The sequence below is a fragment of the Leptodactylus fuscus genome, chromosome 8 (assembly GCF_031893055.1).
Source record: "Leptodactylus fuscus isolate aLepFus1 chromosome 8, aLepFus1.hap2, whole genome shotgun sequence".
Classification (NCBI taxonomy): Eukaryota; Metazoa; Chordata; class Amphibia; order Anura; family Leptodactylidae; genus Leptodactylus; species Leptodactylus fuscus.
Window position 1 is genome coordinate 19,839,673 of NC_134272.1, and position 12,539 is coordinate 19,852,211.

The window sequence follows — 12,539 nt, forward strand, 5'->3', positions numbered from 1 at the left end:
TTTGTTGTAGCTTTTGCTGCATTTTTTTGAGCCAAGAGTGGTAGAATTATAAGAAGCTTCTAGATATTTCCCATTCCCTTTATAGACATTCTTGGCCTTGGCTCAAAAAACCCTCGCAAAAGCTGCAACGAAAAAATAAAAAAAAAAGCTGCGCGTTCACAATGTGGGGCCTCAGCCTTAAGACCAGTACGCGACCACATACCCACGCAGTGAAGTAAGGCATCATCCAGCAGGCAGGAGGGTAATAAAACAGATTTTAATGACAATATCCCCCAGGCCTGGCTTTCAACCAATCGCCAGTTTGGGTTTTGGTGCCTCAGCCACAACTTAGCGTGAAAATGGTTAAAATAAGATGCAGAAAAACTTTAAAAAGAAAGAAGGTGCTTAGCAAGTCCTAAAGAAAAACAGGAAAAAAAACAAAAACAAAAAAAACAACGGGAAATGCTTTCCTGGTAGAGAATCCTTCCCCCCTCGAGCCGTGAAGAAGCCAGGCTGCAGTGATCCGTCTGTTAGCGGCTGTACCGCGGGGGAGGGGTCTCACACATGACTGGAGAAGGGGGGGGGGGGAAGCAAAAGGTTATAAAGATATAGGAAGAGCAGAGTCTGAGGAAGCGCAACTATGGGCGAGTCCAAGCGCCACTGCCGCCACGGAGAGCCGAGTGGCTGAGGCCAGTAATCCACACGTGTAAGATTGGGTGCCAGAGGACGCAGGAGGCAACCGGGCCCCCCCTTCAGTAAGATACAGGGCTCTCCATCGTATTAGACGCTATGGGGCTGGGGTGGGGAGTGGGGCAACACAAATAAAAACCAAACTAAAATAGAATCTCCAGGAAATGCCACCTTAACCCCTTCCTGCAAAGAGAAAGAGGGTCTAAAGCAGTCTCTCGTGGGGCACCATCTCTGTGGCGGGTCTTGGATGCCGCTCTGCGGACTGAGTGTTGCGTGGGGAATGGGGTTGGAGGGATGGGCCTCGCTCAGGAGACAGGGGCCCCACTCGGTGGAGTGGGAGGTCGTTAACCTTTTCCATCCATGGTTTCTGCATATACGACTACACGGGAGGGATCTGAAAGAGAAGAGAAAGGGGACGGTTAGGAATATCGGGACCCCTCAGGAGGAGGACAGCCCCTTCCCCTTATCCAGGCCACGAAAAAAAAAAGTCAGACATGGAGGACAACGCTCCAATGTGTACAGTGGCCAATACTAGAGTTCATGGGACGAAATATCTACTCCTGTCATACCACCATACTACTCCACTCATCCGCTTACCTTTCTTGTGCAAGTTCCAGACACGATTCCATTCTGAGGAGGAAAAACAAAAAGAAAACCGTGAAAATTTGAAGTGAAAGCAGAAATCCCAGCACATCGTAACAAAGCAACCCAGAGTCCAGATAATCCTCTACGAGCTAGACAAGCCGGACACTAGACTGACACACTGTAACAAACTATCAGGGCAGCGAGGGATTTGAGCAGCCATGTTCAGCTCTCAGAATGGATGCAATTGTAACAAACCCTCAGGAGACAGCAATACATGTTGCGTTCAGGGCTCTAGAAAAGCTAGAGAGCTGTAATGCTGGTAATATTGGTGGTCACCCATCTTTGCCAAATGCGGGAATGACCAAGAAACATCCTAATGTAAGGCAAGAGCCTAACCGTATATTTACTGGGGAGAAGAGCAGCTGCCTCACCCGCCAGGTGCCGCTTATCTCTCAGGGAAACAGAAGTGGGCACCCTGTCCAGGCTGTAGGGGGCCAGTCTGGGTAGCCTTCAGTACTGAGCTGATATTGGGAGGTCTAGTCAGTTGACCCCAGACTCACTATAGCACTAAACACTCTTATAGGGGGGGCAGGAGAGCCAGACAGGTACAACAACTCACCTTGCAGACTGTAGGTGACCATGGCCTCCCAGTCCTTAGGATTCTCCATGGCGGTCACCTCCAGCTCAGCACTTTCTATATAGAAGCCATGGGACAGGCGCACCATCACAGGAAGGGCTTTGTCTTCATCACTACCCCCGCCACCTTCCACCCCACCAAGGGTCTCCTCTTGGGGTTCCCTCACCTCTGGTGGCGCAGCCTGACCGGCCCCAGGTTCGTTGATGAAGGATAACCCCCACTCATTCTGGAAAATAGCCCCCAGATTTTCCTGGCTGACAGGGGAGGGTGGGGAGGAGGAGAGGGAGGAGCAAGAGGAGGAGGACAGGGATCCGGTGTGCGGAGCGGCACTGCCATCGCTCTGGGGTCCTGTCTGTGCAGCATTCAGCAGGCAGTTGGGGAGGGTAGTGGAGGTGCGGAGGGCAGAGCTGGGCACCAGTCCTTTGCCATCCAGGTTCTCTTTCACCTTGCTGGCGTAGCTGATTTTTGGCAGCGTCCTAGCGCTGCTGCTGTCGACAGGAAAGACGGGCAGGGGCTTGAAGAGCAGCCAGCCGTCTGTGGCCGGCTCCTTCTCTGCTGGGGGGGAGGGTTGGCGCGAGATATTTTTACTTTTGTCTCCTGCCGTTTGCTCTGGCCTCATATCCGCGCACGGGGTCTCTGTGGAGTTTAAGGCTTCTCGGTTCCTGGGGCGCTGGGTGTGGGGCCCCCCTCCAGGTCGGGGTACCCAGGCCTTACGTTTTCCATCCCGGTATTGGCTCTCATAGTCCCAATAGCCTTTGCGGTGCCCAGAATAGGAGGTGCGGTGGTGGTGATGGTGGTGTGTGGGGTAGTAATTAGGATGGTACTGGGTAGGGGGCGGCCTCTGAAGACCTCGGCCGGAGGAGTCTTTCTCGCAGCCTCGCAGGTGGCGCAGGTTTAAGGAGTTAGAGGGGCTGAGGGGGACGCTTTCCTCGGTGCGACCTGCAAGTGCCTCAATTTCTGGTCCGTAGCCGTTGGAGTCCCAGGAGCCTGAAGTGCAAGAGAGAGAAATAAATAAGAGGTCCCTGACCATTGGGCAGACACCCCCGACCAGAGGCTGAATCCCCCCACCCTCCCCAACCACTGGTCAGAGATGACCATATTATACAGTCACTGCTTTCTTTCCTGCCCATTCACCAAGATGGGAGTGAATGATTGCTGGGAGTGAGTGGGGTCCCCACATTCCCTGTGTGAGTGAAGCTGTAGTGTGCCTGCGTGACCCCCTAACCCATCACATCCATGGACTGATGTAGCACCGGCTCCTCTAATACAAATGAATGCAGCAGAGGTCTCACTAGTCATATGGTCAGGGGTCAGGAACCTTCAGCTGCTGTGACACTACAACTCCCAGTATGCTCCACTCACCTCTATAGAACAGCAAAGCAAGTAACTGTGCTGGGAGTTGTAGTCTCACAATGGCTGGTATCCAAGGTCGCCAACCCTTTCAGTACTGGGAGAGCCCTTTAATTCCAGAACACCAGACTACCGTATTTTTTGGACTACAAGACACACTTTCCCCCCCCAAATTTGGGAGGAAAATGAGTGTGCATCTTATAATCCGAATGTGGACTATAAGGGAGGGTGTAGGAGCGGAATTGCAGCATGGCCACACTCCTGATGACTTCCTGCAGGGCAGGAGCATAGCGATGCCACACGCCCCCGAACCTGTGTCGGCATCTAAAACCATCCCCGGCATCCGCCGTTCTATTACAGTGGATGCCGGGTCTGTAATGGCGGCCGCGCTGCTGCAGAGCAGCCGCCATAGCAATCGGGTTTCCGCTATACGCGGAGGCCCGAAGCCAATGCCCACAATCAGAATGCATTCTAATTGCGGGCATGAAAACTTAACCCCCCCCCCCTCCTTGCCTCTAAAGTGTAAAATACCCCCTGGGGCCGGTCTCCACTGGTCCCATACCTGTAAAGTTACAGGCCGGCTCCTACGTGGCAATATCACAGGAGCCGTGCTGTTCTAGTGACAGCCGGGAACCTACTGAAGACTCCCAGGCCTGTCATTGTATACATTATTATTGCGGCTAGTCTATGACCAGCCGCAATAGTAATATACAGAATCTCCCATAGACGGCAATACACTTTTATTGCCGTCTATGGGACTTGCAAAAATATGATTGCAGGTTCAAGCCCTCTAAGGGGGGGGTACGACTAATAAAATAGTTTAAAAAAAAAACAACTTAAAATTAAAGTTCTAAATTATCTCCTTTGCCTAGAATACATATAAAAAGTAGAAAATTACTGTGAAACACAAGCACATTAGGAATCCCTGAGTCCAAAAATGCCCGGTCTACTGAATATTTTTCCTGTACGGTGAATGTCAAAATCAAATGTGCTAAACCGACAGGTTTTTTTTTCACCGTTTTGCCTCTGACTTAAATAAGGTGATCTAAGCAATAGACATTCCCCACAATGGTATCACTTAAAAGTACATCATGCCCCGCAACCCCCCCCCCCCCCCCAAAAAAAAAAAACGCTCTATGCATCCCCGTACAGCTGCAGGGTCACCGATCAATGTGGCCTTGCAGCGGTTGCAAAACTACAACTCCTATATATTAAATATTTTACCATTTTGTGCTTCAATTTTTTTTTTCCCCCTATTTTCCTCCTGTAAAACCTAGGTGCGTCTTGTAGTCCAAAAAATAGCCTGACCTAATACTTTACACAGCTGAGAGTTTGTTACAATTGTATCCAGTCTGAAAAACAGACTCTGCAAACTGAACTGCAGACTATCAATGTACAGAGCAAATGTAACAAACCCTCAGCATAGGAGAGATCAGAGCAGCTGGGGTTACCTCTAGACTGATACATTGTTACAAACCCTCAGCATAGGACAGATTGGAGCGTCAGGTGTTAACGTCTAGACTTCTGGTACGTTACCACTAGACTAGATCAATTGTAACACATGCTCAGCTGTGTAAAGTTAAGTTACTAAGTATTCACTGTCAGCAAGCAGAGGTCTTGATCACTGTGTACAGTCAGCCATGTTGTGTATGAGGAAGTTCCAGGACATCATGTGATCCAGAGACTCTGGACAGACACCGGAATCACTTCTGTCAGCGCAGGGATAGTCCCAGTGCCGGTCACCTCTCTGGTCACATCTCATGTACAGGTCACTTTATGGCAGACAAAGCCTAGGACTTAGTAGTAGTGGGTGCCATTATGTGACTGTACACACTGTGCAGCCTGCAGGCAGACGTCTTCACTGGCTCCACTCCAGGACACAAAGTCTGGAGACTACTGAGCCCAGGAACATGGAAGTCACAGGAGGGGCCACAGGGGGAAGTCAGTGATGGGAGGTGAAGCCATCCAGGGGCCGGCACTAATCCCTACCTGCCCCATTCACAACAGTGACAATGTCACCGCTGGGTCTACAAGTCACATGACCACTACCTGTGACAGTCAAAACACCAGGACGGAGCCCGCACCACAATATACTGCTGAAGTATTCACCCCCCCCAATTCAGTATCTGTCAGTGTGTACATCTAGTCACCCCTAATCCCGTATACAGGGGAAATATGTACCCCCCACCCAATATACAGAGGTCAAGTCAGTCCCCATAGAGGTCTAGTATATATACTCAGCCCAGTCCTTCCAGATCACCCCCCAATCCTGGGTATATCCTCCTCACCCTAAGTTGCCATTATATCCATTAAACACCTCCCCCCCCCAGTCCACATAGTTCAGTAGATCCCCTCTGCCCCCCCCCCAAGTTCACACAGGTCAGTGGATCCCCCCTGTCCCCCCCCCAGGTCAGTAGATCCCCTCTGCCCCCCCCAGGTTCACACAGGTCAGTAGATCCCCTCTGCCCCCCCCCCCTAGGTTCACACAGGTCAGTAGATCCCCTCTGCTCCCCCCAGGTTCACACAGGTCAGTAGATCCCCCCTGTCCCCCCAGGTTCACACAGGTCAGTAGATCCCCCCTGTCCCCCCAGGTTCACACAGGTCAGTAGATCCCCCCTGTCCCCCCCCCCCCAGGTTCACACAGGTCAGTAGATCCCCCCTGTCCCCCCCCCCCAGGTTCACACAGGTCAGTAGATCCCCCCTGTCCCCCCCCCCCAGGTTCACACAGGTCAGTAGATCCCCCCTGTCCCCCCCCCAGGTTCACACAGGTCAGTAGATCCCCCCTGTCCCCCCCCAGGTTCACACAGGTCAGTAGATCCCCCCTGTCCCCCCCCAGGTTCACACAGGTCAGTAGATCCCCCCTGTCCCCCCCCCCAGGTTCACACAGGTCAGTAGATCCCCCCTGTCCCCCCCCCCCCAGGTTCACACAGGTCAGTAGATCCCCCCTGTCCCCCCCCCCCCAGGTTCACACAGGTCAGTAGATCCCCCCTGTCCCCCCCCAGGTTCACACAGGTCAGTAGATCCCCCCTGTCCCCCCCCCAGGTTCACACAGGTCAGTAGATCCCCTCTGCTCCCCCCAGGTCAGTAGATCCCCCCTGTCCCCCCCCAGGTTCACACAGGTCAGTAGATCCCCCCTGTCCCCCCCCCCAGGTTCACACAGGTCAGTAGATCCCCCCTGTCCCCCCCCCCCCAGGTTCACACAGGTCAGTAGATCCCCCCTGTCCCCCCCCCCAGGTTCACACAGGTCAGTAGATCCCCCCTGTCCCCCCCCCCCCAGGTTCACACAGGTCAGTAGATCCCCCCTGTCCCCCCCCCCCCAGGTTCACACAGGTCAGTAGATCCCCCCTGTCCCCCCCCCCCAGGTTCACACAGGTCAGTAGATCCCCCCTGTCCCCCCCCCCAGGTTCACACAGGTCAGTAGATCCCCCCTGTCCCCCCCCCCAGGTTCACACAGGTCAGTAGATCCCCCCTGTCCCCCCCCCCAGGTTCACACAGGTCAGTAGATCCCCCCTGTCCCCCCCCCCAGGTTCACACAGGTCAGTAGATCCCCCCTGTCCCCCCCCCCCCAGGTTCACACAGGTCAGTAGATCCCCCCTGTCCCCCCCCCCCCAGGTTCACACAGGTCAGTAGATCCCCCCTGTCCCCCCCCCCAGGTTCACACAGGTCAGTAGATCCCCCCTGTCCCCCCCCCAGGTTCACACAGGTCAGTAGATCCCCCCTGTCCCCCCCCCCCCAGGTTCACACAGGTCAGTAGATCCCCCCTGTCCCCCCCCCCCAGGTTCACACAGGTCAGTAGATCCCCCCTGTCCCCCCCCCCAGGTTCACACAGGTCAGTAGATCCCCCCTGTCCCCCCCCCCAGGTTCACACAGGTCAGTAGATCCCCCCTGTCCCCCCCCCCAGGTTCACACAGGTCAGTAGATCCCCCCTGTCCCCCCCCCCCCAGGTTCACACAGGTCAGTAGATCCCCCCTGTCCCCCCCCCCCAGGTTCACACAGGTCAGTAGATCCCCCCTGTCCCCCCCCCCCAGGTTCACACAGGTCAGTAGATCCCCCCTGTCCCCCCCCCCAGGTTCACACAGGTCAGTAGATCCCCCCTGTCCCCCCCCCCAGGTTCACACAGGTCAGTAGATCCCCCCTGTCCCCCCCCCCCAGGTTCACACAGGTCAGTAGATCCCCCCTGTCCCCCCCCCCCCCCAGGTTCACACAGGTCAGTAGATCCCCCCTGTCCCGTCCCCCCCAGGTTCACACAGGTCAGTAGATCCCCCCTGTCCCCCCCCCCAGGTTCACACAGGTCAGTAGATCCCCCCTGTCCCCCCCCCCCAGGTTCACACAGGTCAGTAGATCCCCCCTGTCCCCCCCCCCAGGTTCACACAGGTCAGTAGATCCCCCTGTCCCCCCCCCCAGGTTCACACAGGTCAGTAGATTCCCCCTGTCCCCCCCCCCAGGTTCACACAGGTCAGTAGATTCCCCCTGTCCCCCCCCCCAGGTTCACACAGGTCAGTAGATCCCCCCTGTCCCCCCCCCCCAGGTTCACACAGGTCAGTAGATCCCCCCTGTCCCCCCCCCCCCAGGTTCACACAGGTCAGTAGATCCCCCCTGTCCCCCCCCCCCCCAGGTTCACACAGGTCAGTAGATCCCCCCTGTCCCCCCCCCCCAGGTTCACACAGGTCAGTAGATCCCCTCTGTCCCCCCCAGGTTCACACAGGTCAGTAGATCCCCTCTGTCCCCCCCAGGTTCACACAGGTCAGTAGATCCCCTCTGCCCCCCCCCCCCCACCCCAGGTTCACACAGGTCAGTAGATCCCCTCTGCTCCCCCCACCACAGGCCACGCAGGTCAGTAGATCCCCCCTGTCCCCCCCACCCCAGGTTCACACAGGTCAGTAGATCCCCTCTGCTCCCCCCACCACAGGCCACGCAGGTCAGTAGATCCCCTCGCCCCTCCCAGTACACAGAGGTCAGTACATCCCCTCGCCCCTCCCAGTACACAGAGGTCAGTACATCCCCTCGCCCCCCACCCCGATCCCTACACCCCCGGCCTCCTCCCCTGTGTATATATATATCCTCCTCCTCCTCTACCCGGATTCTCACTCCATACAATCCCCGTCCTCTCTAGTCGGGCCCGGCCACATCTCCTCCGCGGGGATTACCTGTCTTCGGGCGGCTGCGGTTCAGCTGGTTCATGTCGTGCTCGCTGGGGCTCAGTCTCTCCTTCCTCCGGCTCACTGGGCCCTTCCGCGGGTTACTGTTCTCATCCTGGGCCAGGTGCTCCTTGTGCATAATAATCACAGTGCGGGGCTCGGGCGGCGGCTGCAGAGGACACCGGAGTATGGAGAAGGCGGCAGTAACGGAGGAGGACGCGGAAGAGACAAGCCCCGGACACGGAGAACCTCACCCACACAGGCGGCAGCAGGAAGAGACAGAGGCCACCCGCTCCGGCCCGGGGAGGAGCTTATCGAGGCGGGGTTACGTCGGTACGGACGACTCAGGACACGTGCTACGCGACTGTACGCGCGTCGCCGTCAAGTGTATCCGCCATCTTGTTGGTGGCAGAAGAGTCTGACGCAATAGACATGTGTCAGGAGGATGACAACTGCTACACTATAACTAATGAAATACTGCCCCCTATATACAGTAGCATAAATATTACTATACCGCCCCCTATGTAGAAGAGTATACTGCCACATATGTGCAAGAATATGACTACTATAATACTGCCACATATGTGCAAGAATATGACTACTATAATACTGCCCCATATGTAGAAGAATATGACTACAATAATACAGCCCCATATGTGCAAGAATATAACTACTATAATACTACTCCTATGTACAAGAATATAACTACTATAATCCTGCCCCATATGTAGAAGGGTATAACTACTATAATACTGCCCATATGTACAAGACTATGACTACAATAATACTGCCCCTATGTACAAGAATATAACTACAATAATACTGCCCCATATGTAGAAGAGTATAAATACTACTGCCCCATATGTAGAAGGATATAAATACTATAATACTGCCCATATGTGCAAGAATATGACTACTATACTACCGCCCCATATGTAGAAAAGTGTAACTACTATAATACTGCCCCATATGTACATGAATATGACTACTGTAACATACTTCCCAACTTTCAAAGGATGCTGCGCCGTGGTCTACTTAGCTCCACCTACTTATACATTCACCCCACCCATTCTCACCTATTTTTATTTGTGCCCCCACACAGTATAATACTCCTACAGTCACCCTCATATTATATGCCCCCACATTATAATGTTCCTCTCCAATTGCCCCACAGTTCGAAGTCCCTCAGTTTAAATTAGGGAAAACTAGAGGGGGACATTAAACCATGGGGGTATTTGGATGGGGGCATTAAACTGAGGACAATTAGAGGGGGACATTAAACCATGGGAGTAGCTGGATGGGAACATTAAACTGAGGGCAACTAGAGGGGGGGCATTAAACTGGGTGCAACTAGAGGGGGACATTAAACCATGGGAGTAGCTGGATGCAACTGTAGCTGTTGGTTTTCTCCAGTGTGGAGCCGTTCAGTGTGAATTGTGGGGTGGGGGCTTTATTGTGGCCCTTCTTCTGAAATACCATGACTTTGGTCTTCTTGTAGTTGATGGGTAGGGCCCATGTGGTGCTGAATTTTTCCAGCACTGACAGGCTTTCTTGGAGGTCTTTCTCGGTGGGGGCCAGGAGTAGGAGGTCGTCGGCGTATAGCAGGAACTTCACCTCTCGATTGTTCAGGGTGAGGCCTGGGGTTGGTGAGGCCTCCAGGGCTGTAGCCAGTTCATTGATGTAGATGTTGAAGAGCGTTGGGCTCAGGCTACAGCCTTGTCTGACCCCTCGGGCCTGTTTGAAGTATGCTGTCCTTTTCCCATTCACCTTCACACTGCACTGGTTTCCGGTGTAGGAGCTCTTGATGACGTCGTACGTTCTTCCTCCTATTCCACTCTCTAGGAGTTTTAGGAGCAGGCCTGGGTGCCATACTGAGTCGAACGCCTTCTTAAAGTCCACGAAGCAGGAGAATATCTTGCTTCTTCTGGTGTTGTGGACGTGCGTCTTGATGAGGCTGTGCAGGGTGTCAATATGGTCTGTGGTGCGGTGGTTTGGCATGAACCCTGCTTGGCTCTTGCTGAGGACCCCGTGTTATGTGAGGAAGGTGAGGATTCTGTTATTGATGATGCTGTTGAACAGTTTCCCCAGCGTGCTGCTGACGCAGATCCCTCTGTAGTTGTTGGGGTCATATTGGTCTCCTTTCTTGTAGATGGGGGTTATGAGCCCTTTGTTCCAGTCTTCAGGGAAGTGTCCAGCATTGAGCACGAGGGTGAATAGCTTTTCCAGTGCCGCGTGTATTGCTGGAGAGCTGTGTTTGATCATCTCTGGTAGGATGCCGTCAGGGCCGCTGGCCTTTTTGCCTTTCAACAGGGCAATTCTTTCCTGTATATCTTTTATGGTGATTGGTGAGTCCAGAGGGTTCTGGAAGTCCTTGATGACTTTCTCCATGTCCCTCAGTTTGGTGATTATCTGTTGCTGTTCTGGGGTTAGGTCTTCTTCTGGGACGTTTTTGTAGAGACCTCTGAAGTAGTTGAGCCAGATATTGCCATTTTGGATGTGGAGGGAGTTTTTCTTGGACTTTGTGCCCATGTGGTGCCAGGTCTCCCAGAATGAGTTGCTCTATTTTGTGGGAGAGGTACCTCTGTTTCTTCTCTCTGAGGGTGCCTTTGTATTGCTTGCATAGATTGTTGTAGGCTTCCCTCGCCTGTCTGTTGTTGGGGTCTCTGTGTTTCTGGTTGGAGGCTGCCCTTAGAGAACGACCTAGAGCCTTGCAGTTGCTGTCAAACCATTTGTGAGGCTGTTTGTTAGTCGGTCTCTTGGGCTTTGTCTGTTTCAGGCCTGCTAGTTCTGCCGTGGTGTACAGGATGTTATTGAAGTCCTTCACTGCTTGGGTGACCCCTTGTTGGTCTGGCTGGTAGGAGCTCATATAGAAGTGTGTGAGCAGTTCCTTGATTTCGGGTCGGTTAGCCGCATTGGTGTATTTGGTGGCCCGGTGACTGGCCCATTTAAAGGATGATGGTAGGTTGTAGAGACCAATCTGGTGGGGCTGCTGTGTGAGTGGCTTGTCAGTGGATCTCATGTACAGCGGGATCTGGTTGTGGTCTGACAGGTGTGTCTCAGGGGTGACTATGAGAGCATCTATGTCTGCTGGGTCTGCGTCTGTGATGATATAGTCCACCACGCTGTTGCCCACGTGGGAGTTTAGTGTGAAGCGTCCCTGAGTGTCCCCTCTGGTACACCCGTTCATTATGTGCAGTCCCAGACTCCGACACAGGTTCAGCAGCTGTCTCCCGCTCTTGTTGACGACTATGTCATAGCTATTTCTTCTTCTCTGTGCAGACTCCAGGTGGTGGATCTCGCCTACCGGGATGTGCAGGTTTCCATCAGAGGACAGGAAGTCTTTCTCTGTGCCAGTCCTGGCGTTTAGGTCGCCGCAGATCAGCACTCTGCCTAGGGACTGGAGCTGGGCAGCTTCCCTTTGTAGGACCTCATAGATGTCTGGGTTGTTATAGGGGGACTCTGATGCGGGGATGTATACTGCACAGAGATAGTTGTCTTGTTGGCCGTTGAGGATGGAGCTGCTTATTTTTATCCACATGTAGTTGTCTCCACGTTTAATGGCTTTCACATGTTCTTTAAGCTCCTCCTTGAACCATATTAGTATGCCTCCTGAGTGGCGGCCTAGTTTGGTAGTCTTGCTTTTCCGGGTAGCGACAGAGAATTCCTTTTAGCCCATGGGTGTTAGAGATTCATCTTCTGCCCGGGTCCATGTCTCTAGGAGGATTTGGATGTCGATATTTTTTAGTCTGTCTATAAAGTCTGGATCGTTTGGTTTGGATCCAAAGGCTGAGGCTGGGTTGTTGGGGTTTGTTCTGGTTCTGTTCTTTGGGTGGGGGGCAGCTCTGGTCTCTCCTGTGTTGTATTTCCTTCTGCTTTGTTGGGGTCCTGTCTGTGATGTGAGTGACATCATCACATTGCTCCTACAGCTCCCGGGGCAGGAGAACACAGGGATGTGCTTCTCACAGAGGGTGAAGCAGGAGTTGTCTATGGTTGTCTGCTTCATCATTGTATTTAACTCATTTGTGTGCTCCAGACGCAGATGAGTTGATAACGGAACATACCTCCCATCGACCAGGACAGGACCCTGAATAGGAAATGGTTGGGGGTTATGCTATACTATTACAATACTGCCTCCTATGCAGGGGCGCATCTTCTATGAG

General features: G+C 53.5%; 1 protein-coding gene across 1 annotated transcript; it reads right to left on the reverse strand.

Annotated features, from left to right (window-relative positions):
• Positions 1 to 237: 237 nt before the first annotated feature.
• LOC142217090 (uncharacterized) lies at positions 238 to 8,687 on the reverse strand. The gene is made up of 4 exons (XM_075285280.1): positions 8,389 to 8,687; positions 1,874 to 2,878; positions 1,267 to 1,299; positions 238 to 1,063 (listed from the first exon to the last, which is right to left on the reverse strand). The coding sequence occupies exons 1-4, from the start codon at positions 8,516 to 8,518 to the stop codon at positions 1,014 to 1,016; spliced, it is 1,218 nt and encodes a 405-aa protein (XP_075141381.1). The 5' UTR covers positions 8,519 to 8,687; the 3' UTR covers positions 238 to 1,013.
• Between the last annotated feature and the right edge of the window lie 3,852 nt (positions 8,688 to 12,539).

Coding starts and splice junctions, on each gene's coding strand:
- LOC142217090 (XM_075285280.1), bottom strand. CDS start 8,518: ATGCACAAGGAGCACCTGGCCCAGGATGAGAACAGTAACCCGCGGAAG. Junction 1,300..1,873: donor GGTCACCTACAGTCTGCAAG/GTGAGTTGTTGT, acceptor TTTCCTCCTCAG/AATGGAATCGTGTCTGGAAC. Junction 1,064..1,266: donor CTGGAACTTGCACAAGAAAG/GTAAGCGGATGA, acceptor CTTCTCTTTCAG/ATCCCTCCCGTGTAGTCGTA.